This window comes from Triturus cristatus, chromosome 4_1 (assembly GCF_964204655.1).
Source record: "Triturus cristatus chromosome 4_1, aTriCri1.1, whole genome shotgun sequence".
NCBI classification, from domain to species: domain Eukaryota; kingdom Metazoa; phylum Chordata; class Amphibia; order Caudata; family Salamandridae; genus Triturus; species Triturus cristatus.
Window position 1 is genome coordinate 10,951,570 of NC_140585.1, and position 25,436 is coordinate 10,977,005.

At 47.1% G+C, this 25,436-nt stretch overlaps 1 protein-coding gene across 1 annotated transcript in view; it reads right to left on the reverse strand.

Moving 5' to 3' along the window:
- Positions 1 to 342: 342 nt before the first annotated feature.
- Positions 343 to 25,436, reverse strand: part of LOC146839294 (uncharacterized) — a 105,332-nt gene continuing 80,238 nt past the window's right edge. Inside the window, exon 3 of the mRNA XM_085651319.1 lies at positions 343 to 1,927. Coding sequence (XP_085507445.1) covers positions 774 to 1,927 — 1,154 coding nt within the window. The 3' untranslated portion in view covers positions 343 to 773. The remainder of the gene's footprint in view (positions 1,928 to 25,436) is intronic.

Here is a 25,436-nt window from a genome sequence, read left to right on the forward strand (position 1 = left end):
ATGTGGTAAAAGGTATGATGGGATGGGAAAAGAGCCTGTGTTTCTTTCTGCAGCTCCAACGGTAATCACACACCACAAAGAGCGAGCAGTACCTGGGCTTAAGACAAAAGCAAGTCCGTTCCGTGAGGCGAGTACCTCTGTGCGCTGCAAAGCTGCAGAGAGGCTACGGGCTTCGTGTGGAGGGAGGTGGTTGTTAGGACTTTGGCATCTGCGAATAGGGGGATGTGCTGAGAGCCCTAGCTGTGAGCTAAAAGTTGTTGTGACGTGTAAGTACTAGTTTAGTGTGTGTTTGGTAGGACGCGTGAGAGCGTTGAGGCTTTGCCCTCATGTAATGGCATGAGAGAGGTGGTAAATGAACCCTTTATTTGGTTGGTACAATAGAATCAACTAGCAGTGAGAAACACTCAGCACATTTAATAAGAAATAACACGATTATGTGATTGGTTACCGATCATATCTCCTTACATTATTGTATGGGTGCTTGCAATCACGCTTCACAGGTGACCAGAGCTGCAATTACAGATCCCAGGTCTGTGTGTTTCTTAGATGTTGTCCAAAACTGGCCTTACCAGTAAAGCTCTTCTCACACACAGTGCCGTGATAAGGCCTCTTTCCTGTGTGTGCACTTTGATGCAGTACAAGGGCTTCCTTCTGAAAAAAGCGCTTAGAAGACACTTTGCAGTGATAAGGTTTCTCTCCTGTGTGTTTGGTGTTGCGAGACTTGACTTTTAATTTAAGCTCTTCTCGCACACAGTGCAGTGAAAAGGCTTCTCTCATGTGTGTACGCTTTGATGACGTACAAGGCCTCCGTTCTGGGAAAAGCGCTTTGAACACACAGTGCAGTGATATGGTCTCTCTCCGGTGTGTATTAGTTGGTGCATTCGTAGATTTGCCTTATGATTGAAGCTCTTCTCACACATGGTGCAGCGAAAAGGCTTTTCTCCTGTGTGTATGCGTTGATGCTCATGAAGATTTTTCTTTTGAGTGAAGCTCTTGTCACACACAGTACAGTGATGAGGCCGCTCTCTACTGTGTGTTCTTTGATGCCGTACAAGGGATCCCTTATCAGCAAAGCGCTTTGAACACAGAGTGCAGTGATAAGGCTGCTCTCCTGTGTGTGTTCTTTCATGCAGTACAAGGTGTGCCTTCTGAGAAAAGTTTTTGGAACACACTGCGCAGTGATGAGGTCTCTCTCCTGTGTGTACACTTTGATGCCGTACAAGGCCTCCCTTTTGAGAAAAGCGCTTTGAACACACAGTGCAGTGATAAGGTTTCTCCCCTGTGTGTTTTCTTTGGTGCTGTAGTAGATTTGCCTTTTGACTGAAGCTCTTCTCACACATGGTGCAGCGAAAAGGCTTTTCTCCTGTGTGTATGCGTTGATGCTCATGAAGAACTTTCTTTCGAGTGAAGTTCTTTGCACACACAGTACAGTGATGAGGCCTCTCTCCTGTGTGTACACGTTGATGCTGTACAAGGCCTTTCTTATGAGCAAAGCGCTTGGAACACACTGTGCAGTGATGAGGCCGCTCTCCTGTGTGTACGCTTTGATGAGGCCTCTCTCCTGTGTGTACACTTTGATGCCGTACAAGGGTTGCCTTCTGAGAAAAACGCTTTGAACACACTGTGCAGTGATAAGGCCGCTCTCCTGTGTGTGATCTTTGATGCTGTAAAAAAGTTGCCTTTTGAGTGAAACACTTTTTACATGTTCCGCAGGGATATGGCCTGAGGCTGGCGTGTACTTTTTTGTGCCTCACAAGAAGTGTCTCATTGATAAATCCTTTGTCACACACATTACAAGCAAAGCGTCTCTCCCTCAAATGCATTCTGCGCCGTTTTCTTAAGTAGATATTGTGAGTAAAATTCATCTTGCCTCCGGAACCTTTATGGCTCTCTATCACATTCATATTTTCTAGATGTGATTGTTGTTCTGCAAAATAGAAAAAACATTGAAAATTACATGAAGAAAATATTTCTTGAAAAAGCTGCATTTTTATAATATGGAGAGGTGAACAGTTACAATTCAGGGAAAAAAATGTATGTTCTAAGAAGAAGAGTCACTTCCCTTTGAGAGACGAATGGTGGCTAGTCCTCCTACACAAAGTGCGGTGACTTAGTCCTGCAGCAGGAGCATGCTGGGAAATCAAGCGATTCACAAGAAGCACTGTTGGACATGGGGCTTCTGGTTGGCTAGGGTAGGCACCTAAGCCAGGCAGAATCCACCACTCTAGTCAGGGTAAGTCGGATACACACCTGAGAGAACCTGCGCTCACCCTCTGGTAGCTTGGCGCAGGGCAGTCAGGCTTGTTTAAAGAGGCAATGTGCAGAGCGTTTGTGCAACACACTCGCGCAGCAACACAGTGAGTACACGACAAAAGGGAATCTACGCAGGATTATGTAAAAATAAATTCTATATTGTACAACAAACAAGACCAAAATGACTTAAATCACACCGTTAGTGCAAATAATGCAGGTTTGTCAGAGAAAAACACATAAATTACTATGAAAACGTAGGTCACAGCGCACCTGCGCTCCTATTACACTTCATACGGTAACTGTTGTGAACGTGGTTGAAGTGATTGCATTTAGAAACCAAACTTAGGGCGCAGGAGCACCCACTAAACGCTCGACAGTAATTGAGCTTGAGTCTTCCAGCAGTTCTCCTCTATGGACGGCCCTGCGCCATTCTTGAGGTCCTCTCCAGAGCAGAGACAATGCTGGACAAGAAATGCCCCTCACGCTCTTGCGGGTTTGGAGCCCTCCGGGGCCGCTTGAATCACATCTCTTTGCCCAAGGGAAAACAAGCCACCCGTGAAGGAGAGCAGGGCGGCTTTACACCTCTTCTGGACCCAACCCGCCTCACAGTACCTTTGTGGGTTCAGGGTCACTGTCCTCAGGGCATCTGTAACTTGCTAACAATGTTGTCACGTCTCGGGAGTGGGACCCGACGTTGAGAGCTTCGTGCAGTATAAGCGTTAAAACCAGAGGGCGAGGCTGGCTGAAATGAGCCTCAGAATGCTGGCCCGCCGCATGTTACGGAACAACGTGTCGTCGAAAGGCCTGCCTTGAAGGCTTTGTGCAGCTCACGTAGCTCTGCAGCCTTACACGCTGCACTGTACCACCTCAGAGCAGCACAAGTCTTCAGGGGGCTGCTCCTGGGGTCTCACGACCAGAGGGGCCACACTAGTTTGTTCTTGGTGGCATCTGACGGTGGCGATATCTTGCCAGACTCCGAGGGCGAGGTTCACAATACAATTCAGCTGCAGTGAGCACGCTGGGTCAAGGACGTGTTTGTTTCTCTGGTAACGCCTCCAGGCGAAACAACGCTGTTCTCGCTAGAGAAACAACACTCACTACATGCTGGTTTGTAAAAGATGGAGTACTTCCCTAGAATGCCCAAAGGCACTCCCCTGGTCAGAGCGTTGCACTGTAGACCCATGGTGCACTGTCCTGTAATGCACAAAGTTTTACCTTGGTGCAGTAGGGAGCACTGGCGACATGCTAGCCCTTGTAAAATGGGCTCACCCAGCAGAAGTCTTGGAGAAAAGAGGCAACAAGGTCTTTGATGGCCCTGAGATCTCGAGAGAACAGGGGGCAAGCAAACAAGCACTTGGAGAGCACTTCGGGGCACAAAAGGAGGTGGCAGGCAGCTGTCATGCCCCGTAGCCCTGCCTAGCGACAGCATGAGTATAAAAGGAGCGTAAACGCTCACGAACGCGCTTAGCGTTCTAGCTGTTGGCCCCATTTCCGTCCGTTTTTGCTTCTGCCTGACTTCCGGTTACTCTTCTTCCGGGTTCCACTGAGCGTTCTCAGCACCGGAGGAAGAGATCGTTTCGCTAGCGTTTCTTAACGCTGGTGAACACCCCCGCAGGACTATTAGTCCACTTCTTCTCTGGAATTCATTCCTGCAATCTCCCCACTCCAACGGGAGATTCTTATCGACGTAGAGTTCGGGGCTCCTTCGAAGGCTCCGTCCTCCGGGTGTTCCACCCGGGATCTCGGCGCTTACATCCAGCCGAGCAGAGCTCAGACCCTACGCTCTGGATCTACGAGAAAGGAGGCATTTGAATCTTAGCCTCTCTCCCCTTCCCCTTCTCGTTTTGTTTCTTTAATTGTTTTCTTAGTCCGGTTCCTCCCCTACATTATAGTTTTGGTCTTGTCCCTTCCTCGCTGTGTGCGGGGTTCCACAAGAGTGCTCCTTGCCTGGCATTGTGGGGGTTCTCCGCTGTGCTACTAGTGTTTGGAGAAAACTCTGGGATACTTGCGTGAACCACGTGGCAATATAGGATCTCCACGACAGAACTACGGTAACAGCGCTTTGCGCTGCCTCTGTTTTTATATGTATAAAAATATCTATGTTTACCAGTTATTGGACGATTAAGGGGGCTACTTACTGTTCATATTCCTTTTGCGGATTACTCCACGATTAGGTGCAGAACCTACACCCGCGGCAGATTTAAACCATATACGCTCTCAGTTCTACCGTAGCATAGTGGGGGTAAGTGGTGAACATTACATATGTGTGGGTTATAGTTGGGATGTTAACTCTGTTCTAATTACGTATTCTTCTGTTGTGCAGGATCCTCTACATTGGCACTATCCTATGTTTCCACTATCCGCATAGAACTAGCATCATGATGGTATGTGTGACAAGGGGTTTCAATTGAGTATGAGGGAAGCATCACAACTGCAAAGGCTGAAGTAACCCTTCTGTTCCTACAGCTGCCTCCAGCCTCACCTGTCCGAGACATGGAGCCCTCATCCTTACTAGAAGTGTCCCCGCCTTCCCTTGTTTTGTTTCCCTGTTTTCCCCTGGTGTGCCATCCGTTACTCTAGAGTCTGATAGAGTCGGAAGGCCACGGGGGAAGGCTGAGGTATTCTCTCCAGATTCCTGACGCTCCTGCGGAACCTCCTGGCAATCATAACAGCAGCAGACAGCACATGCAGTTAGGTTGCAAATTGGCAGATCCTCCTGCAGCCCAGCAGCAGCAGGTCAACACAACAAGGCAGTTAGTCAAAATGGGGGTGGCTCCTGGCAGCACAGCAGTCCTCGTGGCAATGAGCAGTTTGTAGAGCCAACAGTGTCTGGCTACAAGTCCCAAGCAGCGTCTAAAAACATGGGATCAGAGCTCCAGTACATATACTCAAAAATGTCTTTGATGAACGGGTGACTTCAAAGGAACCCTCAGAAGTGTGCAACAAAAACCCCTGCAGCCCATTCCTGGCTCCAGACGATCAGTAGGAGGTAAATCAGCCCTTTGAGTGAGGGCAGGACACAACCTATTCCAATGAAAGTGTGAATCACCTCTCTCCCAGCCCAAGAAGACTATCAGCATGCAGGTGAATGCAGATGTATCCCCTGTCACACCCAGCCCCTTCCATTGGGAAAGCTTGGTTGTCATGACTCTTCCAAACGTGATAGTTGCAGGGGTTTCCTCTGTGGTTGAGTGAGGGGGTCAAACGGTAACCTCAAAGAACAGTGTTCAAAACACCTTCGAGGTCGAGCTTCCCCAATGCAGAATGCTGAACAGCTTTCTTTAGAGCACTCATGAGGCGTTCTACCAGACCATGGGGCTGGGGTCAAAGGGGAGTGCTTTTTTAATGCTTTATATTGAGGTGATTTAGAAAGTTTTTGGAATTCTCGACTAATAAAAGGCGGGTCGTTGTCAGATTTTAAGATTGCAGGTACAAGTCATGTCGCAAAGATGTCATCTAGTTTTTGAATAACCCTGCTCATGTGCAGTGGATGAAAGGTCTTCTACCAATGGAAAATGGGAGTATTAATCAACAATAACTAGAAGATGATGTCCATTCCCTGGAGGGCCATAAAAGAATCAATAGCAATTCTCTCCCAAGCATGGTGTGGCAATTCTGACATAATCAAAGGCTGCCGACTAACTTGGGATGAAAGACAGTTGCATATGTGACAAGTCTTCAATTCTTTTTTTACCCTTTCGTCAAGATACGGAAACCAGCCTTGATCACGGAGAGCTCTCTTAGTGGCAACTATTCCTCGATCTCCTTCTTGGGCAAATTCGACTACTTGTTGTCAGAGACTTTGGTGAATAACAATCCGTGTACCTTGCAGAATGAGGCCTTCATGCGTTACTGAATGTTCATCTCTTACGTTTCTGAACTTCATATCCTCGCTGTCATTAATTCTTGTGACCTCAAACCCCAACGCTCGATTCTAGGAGGAATTTTTGCTGTGGGATTGCCAAATACAATCAACAATGCTTGGTGATCAGCCACTAATGTGAAGGGCTTTCCATACACAAACACATGGAAATTATTCACAAGCCCGAACCAGTGCCAAACTTTCTTTCTCAGGGTGCGAGTAAGCACGTTCAGTTTGTTACAGGCTCTTACCGGCATGTACCACGATATGTCTCTGGGAATTTGGCGGTCCGTTGTGCTGTGCAAGGATTGCGCCTAACCCTACAGGGCTAGCATCAACTACAGCCTCTGTATGGAGTTTGGGATCAAAGTCGGGCATTTCAATGGCGCTCTCAATGGATTGTTTGACTTTTTGGATGCTCTTCTCACACTCACGTGGGCAATGAAAAGACACATACTTTTTGGTTAGTTCTGGTGCAATGACCATAGCAAAGTCTTGTATGTATCTAGAACAGTAATTGACCGTTCCAAGAAATGATCGTATCAAAGAAATGCATTTTGGGGGATTTGCAGTAGACAATGCTTGTACTCCAGATGGATCAGGTTTCATACCCCCATCACAAAAGACATGGCTGAAGAATTTCAAGCTTTTCTTGTGGAATTCACATTTGTCAGCATTCAGAGTTAAGGCTGCATCGTTCAGCAAACAACATACTTGCATGAGAGTTTTGTAATGCTCTTTCTGTGCAGCCCCACAATACCACTATATAACTATAGTTAAATGCATATACTACAGGCTATATGATAGGTCAAATGACGTCTTGGAAAAGTTCTGCAGCAGAGGATATACAAAAACTCAATTGCTTTTAGCGAAACAAACCAATATGCGTAGAAAAGGTTGCAATGTATCTGGATCTTTCTTCAAGTTCCAATTGGTGAGATCCTTCATTTCGGTTGAGTCGAGAGAAGAACTCTGCGCCATTCAATTGAGTTATTATATCAGCAATGTACGGACTGTGAGGTTTCTCTCGCTCAGTTGCCTTGTTGGCCTGACGCATGTCAACACTTATGCGTACAGCTCCTTCACTGTCTCTTTTAGGCACTGTTACAATGGGAGAAAGCCATGGTGTCAGACCAATGGAGCGTTCATTGATGTCATGTATAAGTAAAAAATGAAGTTCCTTTTCACTGAAAATTCTCATTTATGTGTAACCTTACTTTCATTGTTTGAGTTTTCCCGACCCATGAAATAATGAAGGAAATTGACTTACAATTTCATGATGAGCATTCATAGTGTAGTTCACTGATATCAGCCCCATATCAGCAGCACTGTGGAAACCCAGCAAACAAACACTTGAAGCTGTTCCTTGAAGTACATGAATAGGCGCATTCCCCACAGTTTCTTATGTTTCATCATGGCTACAAATTTTTTATTTGACTTTTGAAGGGCGTTGAGGCAGCCCATGAGTATATTTTAGTCTTTGAATTCGTAAGTTGTGGTACCAGAGATAATTTGTGATACATCTCCAGCGGCATAATATTTAACATACAGGTTGGCCAAACTAGGGGCAAAAATGCTCCCCATCGAAGTTCCTGACACCTGGAGAAAAAGTTGATCCTCAAATTTGAAAAAATGGTCTTTCATAGCAAGTCTCGCACAATTAACAATGAAAGAAACCAGAGTCATAGAATCCAAGTTCCTATTCAGTAAAAGAGTCTCAACGGTGGAGAGGGTCTCGTCCTGTGGAATGCCAGTATATAAGGATTCCACGTCGAATGAAACCAAAAAATCTTTCTCTGGTTCAAACAAAATCTCCTCAACCAACCTTAAAACATCTTTAGTGTCCTTCAAATAAGTTGGCATATCCAGTACCAAAGGTCTCAGGAAGTAGTCCACAAAAGTGGAAAGGGGTTCCAAAAGGGAGCCCAAACCTGATACTATTGGACGTCCCGGTGGAGGTCTTTGAAAAGTACGGAACTATTGGATGGACTATAATCAAAAAATGGCATCACTAGCAGTAATCCACCAATTGGAGAGTGCTTCTTCCACCATGATCTTGATTTCATTCTCCAGTCTCTTGGTGGGGTCTACTCTCAACACCTGATAATAACGTTGGTCTTCCAATTGTCTCAGACACTCAGTGCGATATGAGGAGGTATCCATTAAAACAATGGCTCCCCCTTTGTCAGCAGGTTTCATTGTTACTGTGTCATCGGAAGCTAGAGAGCACATAGCCTGACGCTCCCTCTTTGTTAAGTTCTGGAACTGCCTTGTATTCCTAGTACAAATACTGTCAATTTGCGAGATTACCGCCTTTAAAAAAAAAAAAGGACCTGGGGGGTACTTGATTGGATAGAGGATTAAACGTGGATTTATTCCTCAATCCAGTGTTCATGCCTACCTCAATAGATTCCTCACTTGATCTGTCTTTGAAGAAAAAATGTAACCAAATCTTTTGGAAAAATTGAGCCATCTCCTGTCTAATCTCAAAAGAATCACCCCGATATGAAGGTACAAAACCTAGTCCTTTGTTCAAATGGGCTTGTTCATCAGGGGTTAAGACCTTCCTGCTGAGATTAATAACTAAGTCATCTTGTGACTCGTTCCTGCCTGTGCTTCTGTCCTGCTCCTGGTGGATCGAGCTGGTGGATTGTCTGCCCAATGTACTTGGGCCTGTTGATTCCGACGCTTGCCTCGCGATCTTCCTCAGCCATACCCTAAAAAAGGCTGATCAGGGTACATCTGAGATTGAGGTTGATAAGGGAAAATGTGCCCTGGAGGTGGAATAGGAGGATATCCATAGGGGCCAGGGGGCCACCATTGAGACGGTGGTTGAAAAACACCCCGATGGCCTCTCCATTGGCCTCTACTCCTACGGTTATTCCCTCTATTCATAGGGTATCCTTGATTCGGAGATTCAGAATCACTTGACCATTCATCACTAGATGATGTAGAATAATTAGATCCATATCTTTTCCCTTGACGATTGTATTGAGGAGGCACATACTCGGCGCTGGTATATGGATAGACTTTCTCCATCGAAAACCGAGCAAGGTCCTTCTTGAATTTGTTGATCTTCATTGTCAGTACAGAGCCCTTAAATTCTTTATTATTTTTGTTATTTTCTTCATTCTGTTTTTTGAAAAGAGGACCCGATAGAGTGACTTTAATTTGAGATTCTAAAACCTGGATCTCAATCAGTATGGTGTCTGCAATGCGCTTTGCTGTGTTAATTATCAACATTAACCAGTCACAGGTGCATCGCCAGGCTATCAAAGACCAGTCCTTAAGAAATAGTAAATACCAGGAACATGCAAAACATTTGGCAGTCCAACTGCGAGCTCGACATTACCCCAAAGACCTCGTCAAAAGGTCATTGAAACGGGCTGCCAATAATAATCGGGCGGCGCTTTTGGAACCGGGGGTTCCTAAAGCAACACTGGACAGGTTGACATGTGTTCATACATTTTGTAGTTTTTCTAACAAAATTAAAAAGAGCATTCTGTCGAATTGGAAAATTTTGAATAATGGTGAGACAGTATTACCCCGTCCACTTTTTGCTTTTAAACGCAGTACTATTAAAGATCGATTAATACACACACGTCCCCGCAACACAAATATCAATCCGAGGGACACCCTATGGGGTTTATCCCCAGTTCAGGGTCATTTTCCTTGTGGCTCATGTGCAGCTTGCTCTCGCACCACTCATACCACTGAGATTAACATCGGTTCACCAAGACCATGGCTATTCAAGAGTCATACAAATTGTAATAGCAATAATTTGCTATATTTGATTACTTCCCCATGTGCCCTCCGCTATGTGGGTATGACTACGCGGAAAGTGAAGACCAGAACCCTTGAACACAAGAGCTCCATCAGGTGTAGGAAATCGTCCACGACATTGACTACTCATTTTTTGACAGCTTTGCATAACCAACAGGATCTCAAATGGACTGTACTAGAAAAACCGTACATTCCAACCCACATTACAGACGTGACCTCCTTTTTATTTAGACGAGAGCAATGGTGGGTCCATGAATTGAAGAGTGATAGTGTGGGTTTAAATGATGAGATCCCATGGGTTTCACTCTAACATTTGATGCATATATACACAGATTGGCGAAACTTTTTGACAGCATAATTTTTGTCATCCAGCTTGTATTGAGTGGTCAGACTCGGATGATTTGTTTCAATCACTGGACAGTTGCTGACCAGGTTATTCAGTTTTGAGGCTCATTTACAGATGTATATGTTCAGGTATGAATGTAGTAGCCAACAGATTACTACGGACGAGGTATCACTGATGTTTTTCTTTAGTCGGATGGTTTTTACTTACACAAGCTGGTTGGGTATGGATGTGCAATTTCGAGTCATCCATGACATATCCTCCTTTGAATTTTGATACACATGTTTTTGATTTATACATGTTATGACATACTGATGGCTGGATTGTAGAACGTATGGCGAGTGGAGCGGCAGCTCTTGCATACTACAGGGCATGTTTAGTGATGAGGACAGGCGCATGCTCATTGGCAGCTATGTTGCTGGAAATGAAAGAAGGGCCGGTTTGACAGGTACCGCTGCCTTTTACTTCGATATTTCATACTAGGTCTTTACAATAGAAATTGTGGCGATTTAAAATTTGAAGCCACAAACATCGTTATACTGCGCTCTCGAAGTGATTTTGCAAAAGATATGGGCGCATGCGCGTCAGACTAGTGGATTTTTTCCTACGTCTGCGCAGTGCTTTCGCTCAACGTAACCACCGCAGCTGAGGGTGATCAAATTTTGGCGCACTATATAAACGGGGAGCGGTTCCTGTTCCAACTCACCTCCGGACGCCGGCTCTATGAGACACGGAGTACCGACGGAGAGGTGAGTTGGTGGGGCACCCGGTGTTGTCGTCTTTCTGTTGACTTGATTTGGTCAATAATTGTTGTAGTATGAACATTACATCAGGACTACTAATCCATTTTATGGAGGGGGAATTTCGTGGTGATACAACTAATTTATACATGTGAAGCTCACGTTCCCTTTGTCTATTGGAGGGTACGTGTTTGCAAGGACCATCTATGCTGATGGGGTTTTTGGTATTTTCACCCTGGTGTTCTACGTATCAGAACTCGTCATTTACAAACATTTTATTGACTGAATGTTCTTACACAAGAAGGTGTATCTGAATTACTTTGATATCTAGGTCAATTACGATGGCAGGCCACCATGGGCTTTTTATTATTTTTATTTTCAGTATGATGTATGGCCATATCACTTATATCAAGAAGATTTTTTTGATATTTATGAGTTCCCTTTTTTCTCCTTGGTTTTGTAATTTAGTGTTTATACATGCCTCATTGACTCTCTAGGAGTTATATTTACCCATAGACAGAGGAAGGACATGTCTTGTTAACAACAATTTACACTGTTCCCTTTTAGAGCGGTACCCCTTCCTGAGCGGCTGCCAGGCTGAGGTGGGATTGAATACCCAGCAATTGCGGGTAAGATATTTAAAATATTTTTTCTATTACAGAATCACAGTGTACACCTTTCACGCAACATTATCCTTTTCATTGTTAATTTTTTATTTTAGGTATACTCTTCTTCTTCGCAAATGACATATTGAGGAGAGAGTCTACATACTGACGAAATATATTCAGTATCCTTTTTTGTTGCACCTATTCACATATTGTCCGCAGCAGCTCCTATTTGAGGTCCTGATGAAAGCCTGACCAACGTATAGGCATATGGCTAAAACATGTTGACCACATTTTTCACTGTCACCGGAGCGGTTCTAAATCCATACCGCTGGTGCTCTGGTTTTAATCCTGGTAATGGGTGTATATGAATAAATTCCTAATTATACAACCCCCTAGCCAGTTTTATTTACACTTTTTCACTTGTATATTCTTTTGCGCTGTGCTTTCACTCATATTCTTGTTTTTCACATGAGGATTTAGGATATCCTATTTGTTATTCAAAACATCCCTGAGCTCCTCTCTCTAGTTGAGAGGGTTGTAGCCCTCCAAGGAACTAGGTTTTCCTTGGAGAGGAGAATTCCCATGATTAAGCATGTCACCTTCGTGGTGAGTGAGGGATTTTGTCCTAGAAAGGGAAATGCCCTTTGGCTGTTTTAGGTGTTCAGTCTGTGATTCTGGTTTAATAGATTTCACACAATTTACTTTTGTAGCATTTGATCACACATCTTTCTAGCTAGTTGTTCAGACCTAGGGATTTCGTACTGTTTTTTGCAGTGAAGCTGCCTGCCAAGGCTACACCATCAACTGACCCATCATCAGGGTTCTGTGAGAGGAGGTCAGGGAGTGGGTCACTCTCTTCCTCCTGTCCCTCATCAGTTGCCATGAGCAAGCCCATGTCAGCCCTGTCCACATATGGCTTTAGCCTGTTGACATGGAGCACCCTATGGGGACTCCTGGGAGTTCCTAGGTCTACTAAATAAGTAACCTCTCCCTTCTGTTCAACAATAGTGTGGGGTCTACTCCACTTATCATGGAGAGCTGCTGGGGACGCAGGCTCCAACACCCACACTTTCTGTCCTGGCTGGTAAACAGTCAGTACAGCCTTTTGGTCATGCCAGGCTTTTTGCAGTTCCTGGCTAGCCTCAAGGTTTTTGTTTGCCTTTTTCATGTACTCGGCCATCCTGGAGCAGAGACCAAGTACATAGTCCACTATGTCTTGCTTTGGTGGATTGAGAGGTAACTCCCATCCTTCCTTCACCAAGCACAAAGGACCCCTGACAGGGTGTGTAGGAGAGTAGGATCTGCTTCACAGGGGTACCCCCACTTTTTGCTGGTGTTTCACTGTTTTTCGACTTTAGTCCGGCTGTGGCCCGGCTAATCAGGACCACAGCCTAGCTGCTTCCTCTCTAAAATGGTTTCCATGTGCATTAGGTACATATCTAATTGGATTCTGGAGTGCCTTATAAGCCCCTAGTATATGGTATACTATGTGCCTAGGGCATAGGTACCTCAGAGGGCTACCAGGGGCTGCAGCATGTATTATGCCACCCCTGGGATGCACTCCAAAATGAAACCACAGGTCTGCTACTGCAACCTGGGTACGGGTGTGCTTGCACCCCTTACTGTGGTATAGGCTACCTATATCACTACCTTATACAGACACATATAAACCTATAAGCCACTCCTATGGCCGGCCTTGACAATCCTGAAGGCAGAGTGCTTGGTTTTATGTGAGAGGGTGCCCAAGCATGAGCTGAGCCCCTCTGCAGCATTCGGAAATCCTTCCTTATGGCTGTTCTGTGATACAGCCACATACGATATACTCTGAAGTGCATTATAACCTCGCAGTAAATGCTAACTTTGGAATGGCTGCATCAAAACATGTCGTGTTTGGTGTCAAACGCTTTGGAATACTACCCCCCCCCCCCCCGCCAGTTCTGGCGGCGGGGGAGCATTCCACCCTTCTAGAGGGAGAGACGTGTTCACACTGACTAAACCCGGTTAAATCCTTTCAAAGCCCTGGCATCACAAAATGGATGCCACTGCCACAGACACGGGTCTGGCCTCCTGCTGCTGACCGAAACTCCGGCAGGGGAGGCCTGGACAATAGGTTTCCTGTCACGAGGAGGTGTAACCACCTCCCCAGACAGGCAGATGTGTATTGGGGCAGGGGGGGGGGGTGCATTCACAGAATGCTTTTGAGACACTGCATGGGGCACACAAGATGTCCCTGTGCTAAGCCCGGTTCAAACTGGTTGCAGGGGCACTCAGCCCCTGCTCTGGCGTGAAACTGGACAAAGGGGAAGGGGTGTAACCACCCCCACCCCAGGCCCACCCATAGGTGGGGCCTTAGAGGAAGCCCATCCCCTAAACTTAGTATAAGTATAGGAACCCCGTCCCTAGGACTTTAGATTACCCTGGACGAACCTCTGAAATATATATCCTTGACCTTCGACTTTCTATGTCGACTAGAAGACGGAAGAAATCTCCCTTGGGGTCAAGGAGTGACTTCCCTGCTTGGCAGGCACCAAAGAAGCAACTGATCGGTCTGCATTGCTGAAGTTCCTGCCGGACGCCGAAGTCTCTGCATCACCAGAGGTGGATTTCCAGACTTCCCCGAGGCTACCCTGAGTCCACAGCAAAGCTGAGGCCCGTGGCTATCGTGGGTAACGTGGAACCGTGACCCCTGGACACCGTGAACTTTTGCAGCAACAACACCTTCCTGGTCATCCTCGAAGTTGTGCTTTGGGCTCCGAGTAGCCCCAGCCTTGAGCAATTCCTGCACCGAAGACTGTTGGCCTCCACTTCATGAGTGACCCGTGGGCCAACTCCAAGTGCGACCGCTCGAGGCTCCTTCGCGATCACTAGCCCGTTGGCTAGCAGGTCCCCATGAAGGTAACTCCACTTCTAACTGTGCTTCTCTGGTTGCTCCAGACTTGTGCTTACTTACCCTCGCTGGGTGAGTCCATCAGACCTTGCTGGTCTGCACCGCAGTCCTTTCTCTGATTTCCTGAGACTTGCCGTTGCCAAGGCTTGTTGGGTCCTTCCTGGTCACCGACACCGCAGCACTCGACAGACTTCGTGGGACAGCTCGAATCCGGTTCGTGGACTTCGTCGACGACTCCTGGACCTCGTGGCTGAAGAGTCAAGACACTCGAAAACTCACCTGAAGCACCCGACATCTGTGGGCATTGGTCCATCCTGCCCTAGGTCACCGGCAAGTGACCCAGACTCTGTCCCCTCTGCTTTCAGGTTCCTTACATCCTAGATCCAGGCTTGGATCTCTCCGGACACTTCTCCTCTTCTCGGCAGCAGCAGTTCTTTGCAGGCTTCCTTGGAATCGACGACGCGACCCGACACCAAAAGGCACCTATGCTCCAGTACTCCGGTACTCTCGAGGGTGCTAGCCCTAGAACTGTCTTAGTCCAAAAGGGTTTGGTCATAGTTCGATTTGAAGTGTCCCTAATCTTTAAAATTCCAACCGCGACATTCCCCATAGAAAGTAATACGAACCCACGGTTGTGTTTCCACACTGCATACGGCTCCTGTGGGTCCTCAACGTCCCTACCTTGGGTGGTTCCTTGGGGTCCCAGCGATTGTACAGGCGATAGGCACCTTGCCGATCTCAGTCGTGGTTCTTGTACCACTATTTTAGTATATGGTTTGGTATGCCCCTAGGGCCCAAATGTGTATTTGTGCTTTTACTGATGCTTAAACACTTGTAACTGAAGTACTTCGAACTCCAGTCTCATAAAGAGACTAGAGGGGTGTGATTTATCTTAAATATATATATTTTGAATATATACCTGGTGTGGTTGTCTTTTCATTTGAGCATTCTAGAGATTATAGACTGGTAAAACAAGCTGCTTTACATTCCTTCAAGACTAAGCCTAAAGGCTGCTCTCCATAGCTACCACTAGAATAGCTTTCACATAAGGTTGTCTTTTACCTATCACCATAAGGGGTTGTTTGGACTGATACAAGCTGCCCACTAGAACTAGTGGACAGCGTATATCAGGCCACCTTCTCACAGGGTGACCAAACAGAAGTTCAAATGGGCTGTAGCCAACCCCCTTCTGAGGCACCTCCCTGTATGCAAATAAAAGGCAGGGCAAGAGCAAGTCCCATTTTCACCTAAGCTTCTCTGGGAGTCCTTTGATCATGCCCTTTTAGGTTTTGTTGAATCTCTCAACTAAACCATTGCATTGTGGGTGATAGGGTGTGGTGAACTAGTAGTTCACTCCACACTCCTTCCACATAGTAGTCAAGTAACTAGACATGAAGTTTGCACCCCTGTTAGATACTACCTCCTTTGGAAAACCTACTCTTGAGAACACACTCAAGAGGGCTCTTGCCACTGCAGGTGCTGTAGTGGCCCTTAGGGGAATTGCTTCTGGATACCTAGTAGCATGATCCACTACCACCAGTATAAATCTGTGCCCAGATGCTGTTTGGAGATCCATGGGACCAACAATGTCAATCCCTACCCTTTCAAAGGGCACCCCCACCACAGGTAGTGGTATCACGGGGGCCTTTGTAGTGCCATCTGCTTTGCCACTGGATTGGCAGGTTACACAGGAGCAACAAAACTCCTTGGTGTCTTCAGACATGTGGGGCCAGTGAAAGTGAGGAACAATTCTGTCCCAAGTCTTGTTCTGGCCTAGGTGTCCTGCTAGGGGAATATCATGGGCTAGTGTCAATAGGAAACCCCTAAACTTCAGAGGTATAACCAACCTCCTGGATGCACCAGGCTTGGGGGGTCTACTCTCTGAGTAAAGGAGTCCATCATCCCAATAAACTTTATGGGTGCCACTAGCATTCCCAGCAGCCTCATCAGCAGCTTGCTGTCTGAGGGTTTCAAGAGAGGGGCAGGTTTTCTGCTCCTGGTTCAGATCAGTGCTGGAAGGGCCCCCTATCCCCAAGAACTCAACCTGGTCAGGTTCAAGCTCCTCTGGGACAGTTCCTTCTGCAGGCTCAAGATCATCTCCTTGAGGAGACTGATCAGTATCCTGAAACAGGTGGGAAGGCTCAGCCTTAACCCTACTGCTCCTCCTCTTGTGAGGCACCTGGTCCATTGCTCCAGAATCCAGGGACTGTCCAGCTTTTGACATTTTTGCCTGTGACCTATTCACAGCAAAGACATGTGCAGGGATCCCTAACATTTCTGCATGTGGCCTGAGCTCCACTTCAGCCCAAGCTGAAGTCTCTAGATCATTGCCAAGCAAGCACTGTACTGGTAGGTCCGCTTTTACCACAACCTTCTTAAGGCCAGTTACCCCTCCCCAGGAAAAGTTAACAACTGCCAGAGAATGGTCTGTTCTGACGTTGCTAGCATTGGTCACTTGGTACATTTCAACAAGTATAATCTTCCCAGGATCCACAAGATCTTTTGTCACCATTGTGACACTTGCTCCTGTGTCCCTGAATGCCCAAGCTTCTACTTCATGTATTAAAGGCTGTTGTCTGTATTTGCCCAAGTTACTGGGACTCACAAAGGGGGACATATCCATGCCCCCATCACTGACAAGCACAGCCTGAGTTGGTACTCTGACTAGGCCAGAGTCCATCTCAGAAACCAGGGTCAACCCTACTATACCCTTATTCTGTGTATTCCCACCACCAATTGTAACTGCACTAGGGGGAGCAGGTGCCTTAGGGGCATTGGTGGGGGGTGGAGTATTTTCTTTGGCCTTGGTGCAGTCACTAGTCCAGTGAGTTTTCTGTTTACAGATTTTGCACCAAGGTTTCTTTTGGCCTTTTTCCTTGTTTGACTGTGACTCCCCATTAGAGGAAGATTTTTGGGGCCCTTGAGAAGAATTCTGGTCTTTACCCTTGTCCCCACCCTGGTCAGAGTTTTTGGAATCTTGCTTCTTTGGGTGACCACCTTGGTTCTGTACCTTCTGCCTCACCCTGGTTCTGACCCATTTGTCTGCCTTCTTTCCCAATTCTTGGGGAGAGGTCAGATCAGAGTCTACCAGGTACTGGTGCAACAGCTGATTTTGACAGTTATTAAGAATCTGCTCCCTCATTATTAGATTGTACAATCCTGTGAAGTCACACACTTCCAGAGCCTTAGCAGCGCAGTCAACAAAGTCAACCCAGTCCGGATTTTGTGCTTTTTGGGTATCTCTGAACTTTAACCTGTATTGTTCAGTGGGTAGGCCAAACCCATCTATTAGAGCACTTTTCAAGACTTTGTAATCATCAGCATCCTCTTCTCTTACAGTGACGAGCTGGTCTCTACCTTTGTCTGCAAAGGAGAGCCATAAGATTGCTGCCCACTGACCTTGAGGGACCTTCTGTACTTTACAGGCCCTCTCCAAAGCAGTTATCCATTTGTGGATGTCATCCCCACTCTGGTAGGGAGGGACAATCTTACTTAGGTTTCTATGGTCATTAGACCTCTCCCTATCTTTAGGGAAATTGCTGCCACCAAGGGACTCTAGTCCCTCCTTTTACTAGCTCTATAGAGCTCCAGGGCTTCCCTATCTAAGGCCATCTGCTGCTTTCTGAGGTTGAACTGGTCTTGCTCATACTTCAGCAGTCTCTCTCTCCTCTCCTGGGAGGTTTCCCTCCCTCTGTGAGAAGAAACAGAGGTTCCTATAGAGGAGTTAGACTGGATAGATCCCCTTGACAGAGATCTATCCCTTTTAGCCCTGTTGTCAGGCCTACCAGTAGGAATAAAGGAAGTGGCATTGTTGTCATCCTCATCCTGGTGGTCTGTGTTCACCAGAGTCTGGTCATTGTCACCAGTCTGGTCAGCATTAGAGTTGGGGTCAGGGGAGTGTCCACCCCTTGACCCACCCTCAGGTGCTGCCCCACCCACACTGTCTAAATCATCAGGCCCACTAGGCCCTGTGATATCATTCAGTTAGAGTATTTTTATGAGATGCTGTGTGGGTGGACTTTTGCCTGTCTTCAGCTTCCTAATGGAACATAAGGCCCTAAGCTGAGCAAAGGAGAGATCCTCATATTTATAGGGAAGGAGCTCACTGGTTCCTGGTAGGGACCCACTGGTTCCTGGCTGGTTAGACATTACTAATGTGGTGTGGTGTATTGCAGTCCCTACACTAGTGTGTCCTACTAAACTCTGTTGAGTTGTAGAAAGGGTGTGCTATCCCTTAACACACAACTCTAAGTTCAGTAGAACTTACTGTAGCTAAAGTTGATATTATATGTACCTCAGGTACCTTTAGTGGTTTTCAGTTGATCAATTCAATTGAGATTATCTGGTAAAACAATAGCAAGCTGGAATCCCACCGCTGCCACCAATGTGAGAAGGTGGCCTGATATATGCTCTCCACTAGTTCTAGTGGGCCCCTTGTATCAGTCCAAACAACCCCTTATGGTGATAGGTTAAAGTCAATGTGAGAAGTTGGCCTGATGTATGATGTCACTAGTTCTAGTGTACACCTTATATCAGTCCAAATACCCTTATGGTGATTGGTTGTAAAGTCAACCTTATAGACCAGCTATCCTAGTGGTAGCATGGACAAGAGCAGTCTTAGGCTAAACTCTGAATGGCATGTGAAGCCAGCTGTGATACCATATATAATCCCTTGAATACCAAATGAAAGGACACCACAACAGATATATATATAAAATAAAGTGTATTTATTCTAAGCAAACCCTCAGCACTCTTTATGAGATTAGAGGTAAGTACAACACAGTCTTATTAATGCATACATTAAGTCACACAGGTAAGTAATACAGTTAGGCCCTAGGGGCCACGCAAACCATATACTAAGTAAGTGGTATAAGAACCACTGTCACGGAAATAGAATAGGCCTAGGCCTAGGGAATCGCTGGGGCTACACTACACTAGCGTTAGTTAGGAAGTGGGAGGCCCACGGGATTCGTGTGCAGAGTGGAAACACTCACGCGTAATGCGTAAAAGTCAATAGCAATAGTACAGTTTAGAAAACGGTAGATTTAGGACACTTCCAGGGTAGCTAGGAAGTTGAGACTTGAAAACTAGACACTAGGATAGTCACTATCCTGATGAGCACCGGAGTACCCAAGTTACCTAGCCCACAGGCTGCGGGTGCATAGGGGTGAAGATGCGTCGTTTTCGTCGTCGACTCCTATGGATGCCTGAAGAAAGATGCTGACAGGCAGTCAGTGAAGAGTGTCCGGTGGATCCCAAGGCTGGGATCAAGAAGAGAAGAAACCTGCAAGCAGAAGGGACAGAGTCAAGGTCACTAGCCAGTGACCACGTGGAACCAGGAAGGAACCAGGCGATGTCGTGAAGAGTTGCAGGTGAAGGTGAAGGTGAAGCTTGTCGCTGCAGCCAGGAGGACCAGGAAGCGTCGAGGACGACCAGGACCAGGAGGCGAGCTGTCCCACGAAGGCTCTTGCTGTCGGCGGCGTCGAAGTTGGACTAGGACTCACCAAGCCTTGGCAAGCGGAACCCACGAAGAACAAAGGACTTGCTTCTGGTGCAGACCAGGAAGGTCTGGGGTGCTTCTTCTTTGCAGAGAAGCGGGAGCCAGTCTGGAGGAGCCAAACCAGCGCAGAAGATTTCAGGATGCGTCGTCACAGAGGCCACTAGCCAGCGGGCAAGCAACCGGACAGACGCGGCAAGCAGGAAAATGCTGAAGGGCCCCACGCAGGACTCGTGGAGTGTGGGGGGCTGATCTTCGGTGCAGATGGTGCTTGGGGTTGGGGCTTCTCAATCCCCGGTGCACAACTTCGAGGGTACCTCAGAAGCTGCGCTGTAAGTTACTAGCCACTTTTTCCAGGTAGCCGGTCCCACGTCGCTCGTCGCCTCCACGGATCTCAGCTCTGCTGCAGATGTGGATGAGGGTCGGAGAAGTCTGGAAGTCAAGGCTCTGGTCGGGCTCTGCAGTCGGTTCCTCGTAGAACAGTCGCAAAGCAAAGGGTAGTCTCTTGATGGTGCCTGTTTGCACAGGGTAGCCACTCCTTGGCTACAAGGGAGATTCTTCAGTCTTCTTCTTTCGTCGAATGTCGAAGGTCCAGAGTTTCTGTTCAGTTTTGCAGGTTCAGGATAATCTAAAGTCTTGAGGCCCAACTCCCACTCTTATACTAATCTGGGGGGCTGGGATACCTGCTAGGTCACGCCTTATGGGTGGGACCTGGGAGGGGGTGGTTACACCCACTTCCCTTTGTCCAGTTTCGTGCCAGAGCTGGGGCTGGAGTGCCCCAGCGCCGGTTTGAACTGGACTATGCAAGGAACACCTTGTGTGCCCCAGGCATGTCTCATTCCTTTCAGCCCACCCTGCCCCAATACACTAAAGGCTGTCTGGGGAGGTGCTAGCACCTCCCCAAGCAGGAAACCTATTGTCCAGGCCTCCCTGGCTGGGATCACTCCCAGCAGCAGGAGGTCAGACTTGTGTCTGTGGCAGCAGCATCCATTTTGTGATGCTGAGGCTTTGGTTAGAGATAAACAGCAAAGTAGGATTTTAACATGTCTCTCCCTCTAGAAGGGAGGAATAATATCCTCATCACCAGAAATGGTATGGGGGTATTATTCCAAAGTGTTAGACACCTTACACGACATGTTTTGATAAAGCCAAACCATAGTTACCATAACCGTTTAAGATTATAAGGCACTTTAAGAGTATATGGTAGGCTATATCATAGAACAGCTATAAGGACATGGTTCCGAAAGCTGCAGACAGGCTCAGCTCATGCTAGAGCACCATCTCACATGTTACCAAGCACTCTGCCTCCAGGATTGTTAAGGCCTGCCATAGGAGTGACTGATAGGTACACATGTGTCTACATATAAGGTAGGTATAGGAATACTACACCTAAGCAAGGGGTGATTACACGACCTTGCCCCAGCTGAGTGATCAGCCAGTTGTGTCTGATTGGAAGGCCAGACCAGGGGTGGCATAATACATGCTGCAGCCCCTGGGAGGCCTAGGGTACACCTATGCCCTGGGTACCTAGGGTACACTGTACAGGGTCCAATAAGGTGATCCTTACCAATTGGTTATGTACCTAGGGTACATGGAGTCCATTTTACAGAGAGAGCAGACAGCCTGAGACCCTGAATGGCAGGATCTCAGGCCAACTAAGTCGAAAAACCAGCTAGACACTAGGCAAAAAGTTGGGGGTAACCATAGTCAGATATCCACCTTCCTACAGTCAACCTTTATTGAAAGCTATCCTAGTGGCAGCTTTGGAGAGCAGCCTTCAGGCTAAGTCTTGAAGGAATGTAAAGCAGCTTGTTTTACCAGTCTATAATCTCTTGAATGATCAAATGAAAGGACAACCACACCAGGTATATATTCAAAATATATGTATTTAAGATACAACACACCCCTCAAGTCTCTTTGTGAGACTGGAGTTCGAAGTACTTAGTTTACAAGATAGCAATCATCAGTAATAGCACAAATACACGTTTGGGCCCTAGGGGCGTACCAAACCATATACCAAAAAAGTGGTACAAGAACCACGACTGGGATAGACACTAGGCCTATAGCCTTTAGAATCGCTGGGACCCCAAGGAACCACCCAAGGTAGTGACACAGGGGACCCAGGGGGACTGTATGCAGTGTGTAAACACAACCACGGGTTCCCGTTATCTTTTATGGGCAATGTCGCGGTTGGAAATTTAAAGATTAGGAACACTTCTAATCGAGTCAGGACCAAACCCTTTTGTACTTAGGAAGTTCTAGGGCTAGCACCCACGAGAGCACCTGAGTACTCTAGTTACCTCACCCAGGGAAGCCAGGTACATAGGTGTCTTTTGGTGTCGGGTCGCGTCGTCGATTCCAATTGAAGCCTGCAAAGAACTGCTGCTGACGTGAACAGGAGAAGTGTCCGGAGAGGTCCAAGCCTGGATCTAGGATGTAAGGAACCTGAAAGCAGAGGGGACAGAGTCTGGGTCACTTGCCAGTGACCGAGGGCAGGATGGACCAATGCCCACAGATGTCGGGTGCCTCAGGTGAGTTGATGGGTGTCTTGACTCTTCAGCCACGAGGTCCAGGAGGCTTCGGCAAAGTCCACGAGCCGGATTCGAGCTGTCCCACGTAGTCTGTCGAGTGTTGCGGTGTCGGCGACCAGAATGGACCCAACAAGCCTTGGCAACGGCACGTCACTGGAATTCAGAGAAAGGACTGTGGTGCAGACCAGCAAGGTCTGAGGAACTCACCCACGAGGGTAAGTCAGGGTACATCTGGAGCAACCAGGAACGCCCAATTAGAAAAGGAGTTGCCTTCGTGGGGACCTGCTAGCCAACGGGCTAGTGATCGCCAAGGAGCCTTGAGCGGTCGCACTTGAAGCTGGCCCACAGGTCACTCTTAGAGTGGAGGCCAACAATCTTCGGTGCAGGAGGTGCTCAACGCTGGAGCTACTCGGAGCCCAAAGCACAACTTCGAGCAGGTCCAGGAAGATGCTGTTGCTGCAAAAGATCACGGGGTCACGGTTCCACGTCACCCACGATAGCGACGGGCCTCAACTTTGCTGTGGACTCAGGGTAGCCTCGGGAAAGTCTGGAAATCCACCTCCGGTGATGCAAACACTTCGGCGTCCGGCGGGAGCTTCAGCAATGCAGACCGGTCAGTTGCTTCTTTGGTGTGTACCAAGCAGGGGAGTCACTCCTTGACCCCAAGGGAGATTTCTTCAGTCTTCTAGTTGAAGTAGAACGTCGAAGGTCCAGGATATATGTTGCAGAGTTTCGTCCAGGGTAATCTAAAGTCCTAGGGACTGTATTCCTATACTTATAGTATACTTATAGTAAGTTTAGGGGATGGACTAACTCTAAGGCCCCACCTATGGGTGGGCTTGGAAAGGGGTGGTTACACCTATTTCCTTTGTCCAGTTTCGTGCCAGAGCAGGGGCAGGTAGCCCCTGCAACCGGTTTGAACTGGGCTATGCACAGGGACAGCAAACGTGCCACCAGTGCAGGACTTCAAAGCACCAGAGAGTGCTTCCGCCCAGCCCCAATACACATCAGCCTGTCTGGGGAGGTGGGGACACCTCCCCTCGACAGGAAACCTATTATCCAGGCCCCCCTGCCCGAGTTGTGATGCCAGGGGCTCAGGAAAGTTCTACCGGGTTTAGCCAGTGTGAACATGTCTCTCCCTCTAGAAGGGTGGAATGCAATTCCCGCCGCCAGAATTGGCGGGGGGTTAGTATTCCAAAGCGTTTGACACCAAACACGACATGTTTTGATGCAGCCATACCAAAGTTAGCATTTACCGCGAGGTTATAATGCACTTAAGAGAATATGGTATGGCTGTATCACAGAACAGCCATAAGGATGTATTTCTGAAAGCTGCAGAGGGGCTCAGCTCATGCTTGGGCCCCCTCTCACACAAAACCAAGCACTCTGCCTTCAGGATTGTCAAGGCCTGCCATAGGAGTGGCTTACAGGTTTATATGTGTCTGTAAAGGTAGTGATATAGGTAGCCTATACCACAGTAAGGGGTGCAAGCACACCCTTACCCAGGCTGCAGTAGCAGACCTGTGGTACCATTTTGGAGTGCTTTCTGGGGTGGCATAATATATGCTGCAGCCCCTGGTAGGCCTCTGAGGTACCTATGCCCTAGGTACATAGTATACCATATACTAGGGGCTTATAAGGCACTCCAGAATCCAATTAGATATGTACCTAATGTACATGCAAACCATTTTAGAGAGGAAGCAGCTAGGCTGGGGACCTGATTAGCCGGGCCACAGCCAGACTAAGGTCGAAAAACAGTGAAACACCAGCAAAAAGTGGGGGTACCCATGTGAAGCAGATCCTACTCTCCTACACCGAGTGTGGCTCCAAATAGAACATGAAGCCGGGGATGGTGGGGTGATAGGTCTGCCATACGTCATCCGGTGAGGAGGTATCAGTGATATGGAGAAATACCACCCTAGCCCGGGGTTTATCTGATGGTTGTGCACTAGTGGAGTCGGTTTGCAGGCAGTGTGTCATGTTAAGGCCGCTGCCAATTATTAAATGGTCCACCTCGAAACCATCTAGTCGGGAATAGAGGTCGAGAAAAAAGTCGGGTCATCAATGTTTGGATCATAAATATTTACTAACAAAATGCTTGTGTCCCCAAGCGTTCCATCCAATAACAAGTACCGACCTCCTGGGTCTGAATAGTCGGAATGACAAATGAATGGTACTGTCCTATCGATTAGTATACAGGCACCTCGAGAATTTGAGCTGTAAAGTGAAAAATAGCGATGTGTGCCCCAGTTCTTGGCGAAGGAGGAGATGCGTTTCCTTAAGGAAGGCAATCTTAATGGAGTTTCTATTAAGATATGACAATACCTGCTTCCCTTTATACGGGTTATTGGCACCACGTATAGCCCATGAAATGGCCGATAGATCTACTGTTTTAAGCATACTATGTAGCAGGATTATAAAAATGCAGCTCGGGCGTTAAGCCCAGACAATATGTGGCAGTGAAGCAATTGTGGATAGGAGGGTGATGTGCAACGTCAGTACACAATTGAATCCCAAGAAGAAAAGCCCTCAACAGAACCCCACCTACACCAGAATCAAGAACATCCAGTGAATCCCATTTAACCAGTTAGGAGAAAAAAAAACATAACCCCAAGTAATGTTCCCTCTAATTTTTTCTCTTGATGTTCGGCAGTCTAAGGTCTCTGTGCGCTACAGCCAAAGCTATGTGCACCAAGATTTCGACAGTGCATGCGAGAGTGTAGCTACAATTATCAGTGGTGAATACCATTCCATACTTGTTTACAAAATCAGTGAAAAAAGGGGCATTTCCACACATAAAGCTCCACCTCATAGAATCTTGAGATTATCAGTTCAGTTCAGTTCAATTAGTCTTTATTTCGATTTTTTTTCCAATCATAAAAGACACAATAACATAAAAAGAACAAGTAAATTGCCTTGTATTGGGATTGTG